The 2,709-nt window shown below is 42.8% G+C and overlaps 1 protein-coding gene across 1 annotated transcript; it reads left to right on the top strand.

The window, feature by feature from the left end:
* The first annotated feature begins 1,299 nt into the window (after positions 1-1,299).
* LOC142179978 (uncharacterized) lies at positions 1,300-1,611 on the top strand. Its single transcript, XM_075250885.1, has one exon. The coding sequence runs from the start codon at positions 1,300-1,302 to the stop codon at positions 1,609-1,611; it is 312 nt and encodes a 103-aa protein (XP_075106986.1).
* The last annotated feature ends 1,098 nt before the right edge of the window (positions 1,612-2,709 follow it).

Raw genomic sequence — 2,709 nt, 5'->3', positions numbered from 1 at the left:
GAAGCGCGCGCACAAGCATAGGAGAGCATCCAGGGTGTCAGCAAGGGACAGTAGGAAGTTGGATGCGAATGTGCCAGGTGCCGCAGCATCGGCGAGTGCACCAAGACAATTTCAAGTTCTATTCTCGGGAGTTGGTACCTCCAGCTCTTCTACCCTCTTCTTGGGTATAGCTAAACTGTAGTCATTTTTAGTTTGCACTAGTTCAATCATACTACTAGCGTGCTTGTAGTTTCTACTTGTTTGTTTCTAGTTTGGTTTGTTTACATACTGTGTGCTAGTGATTCTTCCTTTGCAGGTTGTAGGTATAGTGGTTGCAGTTTGGAATGATAGAGTAAGGTCATATCCTCGGAAGGGGAAGGGGTGGGGCGAGGGGTGGGGTGGGGGACAGGAGGTGCGATGAGAGGCAAGGGAGGTAAGGGTAAAAAGGGAGCCTATAGGTTGAAAATTGGGTCATTGAACATAGGCACATTGACGGGTAAGTATATAAAGTTGGATAGGATCCTCCAGAAGAGGAAGCTTAATATAGAGTGTGTCCAGAAGACTAGGTGGGTAGGATCGAGGGTGAGGGATGCAGATGGGTATAAGTTCTGGTACTCTATAGTCCTGAAGGGTAAGAATGAAGTGGGTATTTTGGTGGATAGGGATCTTAGAGAGTCTGTGGTAGAGGTTAGATGGGTAAATGATAGACTAATGTCTATTAAGCTGGTTGTTGGTGAGTATTCCCTAAATGTCGTTAGTGCTTATGCACCGCAAGCAGGCTTGAATGAGGAGGTTAAAAGGTGCTTTTGGGAGGGGTTGGATTAGATTGTGCGTAATATTCTGCCCCCCGAGAGGTTATTTATAGGAGGGGATTTCAATGGGCATATTAGATTGTCTGCAGGTGGCTATAGTGAGGTGCATGACGGCTTCGATTTTGGGGGTCGGAACGGAGGAGGTAACTCGCTGCTGGATTTCGCTAAGGCATTTGAGCTGGTGATTACGAACTCGAGTTTTTCGAAGAGGGAGGAGAATTTAGTTACTTTCCAAAGTACTGTGGCGAAGACGCAGATTGGCTATCTCCTCTTTAGAAGATGTGACAGAAGGTTGTGCAATGATTACAAGGTTATCTCGGGTGAGACAATCATGACGCATCATAGCCTCTTAGTGATGGATGTCGGTATTATGATAAGGAGGAAGAAAAGGTCTGTACGAGGACCTCCGAGGATCAGATGGGGTAGCTTGACAAAGGATAAAACTCAATAGTTTGAAGGGAGGTTATCAGCTATAGGAGCCTGGAAGAGTAGTAGGGACGCGAGCATTATGTGGTCGACGACGGCGTATTGTATAAGGAAGGTGGCGAGAGAGGTGTTAGGGGTCTCGTTGGGCTACTATGGTGGTCACAAAGGAGACTGCTGGTGGAATGAAGTGGTCCAAGATAAAGTGGAAGCGAAGAAGGTGGTGTACCTAAAGCTAGCAGGGAGCATTGGCGAGGGGGAGAGGAGAGCGAACAGTGAGAGGTATAAGGTAGCTAGGAAGGAGGCGAAGCTGGCAGTTACAGAGGCAATAAATGTGGCTTTTTCGCGTTTGTATGAGGATCTGCAGATCAAAAGGAGGGAGAAGAAGTTATTCTAGCTAGCCAAGGTGAGAGAGAGGAAGGCTTGGAATATGGATCAAGTGAGGTGCATTAAAGACGTGGACGGTAGAGTTTTGATCGGGAATGATCAAATTAAGCGGAGATGGAAGACCTACTTTCATAAAATTTTGAATGAAAAAGGGGATCGGGATATTGTGTTTGGTGAATTGGGGCATTTCGACAGTCACTGTGACTTTAGCTATTGTAGGCGCATCAAGGTTGGGGAGGTCGCTTTTAAACCCCATATTTTTTGTACGAGAAAGTACGCCATAAATAAATTGATGAAAGATCGGAAATGAGATGTTACATCCCGTATTTTTGCACGTTAAAATTTTCGTCATAATTTAATCGACGTAAGCTCGGGAATGAGATTATTGTGGGATTATAAGTATTATGCTATTTCAAATAAGGGATAAGTAAATTCGTGAAGGTTAGAGGGTAAGTAAATCGAAGAAAATAAATTTCGTCGAAGTTTGGCATTTTGGATAAAATACGACTCGAGCTAAAATACCTGGTACTTATAGACTAGTAACATACAAGGTACCATATGGCCATGATAGTAAGGTGTATAAAGTGTATTAAAAGTGAGTAGTATTTAAGTAAATTGAGATAATTCTTAGTTATGTTGATATTTGGTTAATTATTAATTTGAGTGGGAAGTTAACAAATTAATTAAAAGTTTGAGGATAATTATTTATGTAAGATCTTGGATAAGTCTTTGGGGGCAAGTGACGTGAAATTAAGGGAATGTGGCAGCCAAAGAGGTCTTGAATAATGACTCTTAAATCACTTAATAAGGTGGCAAAAATTGAAGGATGTTTGGTGGCCAAATGATTCCCTAAAGTGGCGCCTACACCCAAAAGACCAAAGAGAGCTCTTAATCACATTTTTGAATCTCTACAATTGAAAGAGAGCTTCAGTAAAGATAAGGTTGCAACAGTAACGTGAGTCACTTCAATAATTCATACGACGAGGTTATTATGTAAGGGCAGCGTGAGTTTGCAAATTCCAAGGAGCACGATACAATCTTTCTCAAGAATATCATACAGCTTTTTCGCTACTTCGATCCGCCTTCACGTGTTTTCGCAAAAGACGTG

The sequence above is a fragment of the Nicotiana tabacum genome, chromosome 4 (assembly GCF_000715075.1).
Source record: "Nicotiana tabacum cultivar K326 chromosome 4, ASM71507v2, whole genome shotgun sequence".
In the NCBI taxonomy this organism is placed as follows: domain Eukaryota; kingdom Viridiplantae; phylum Streptophyta; class Magnoliopsida; order Solanales; family Solanaceae; genus Nicotiana; species Nicotiana tabacum.
Note: the sequence above shows the minus strand (reverse complement) of the source record. Positions and strands in the feature narration are given on the sequence as shown.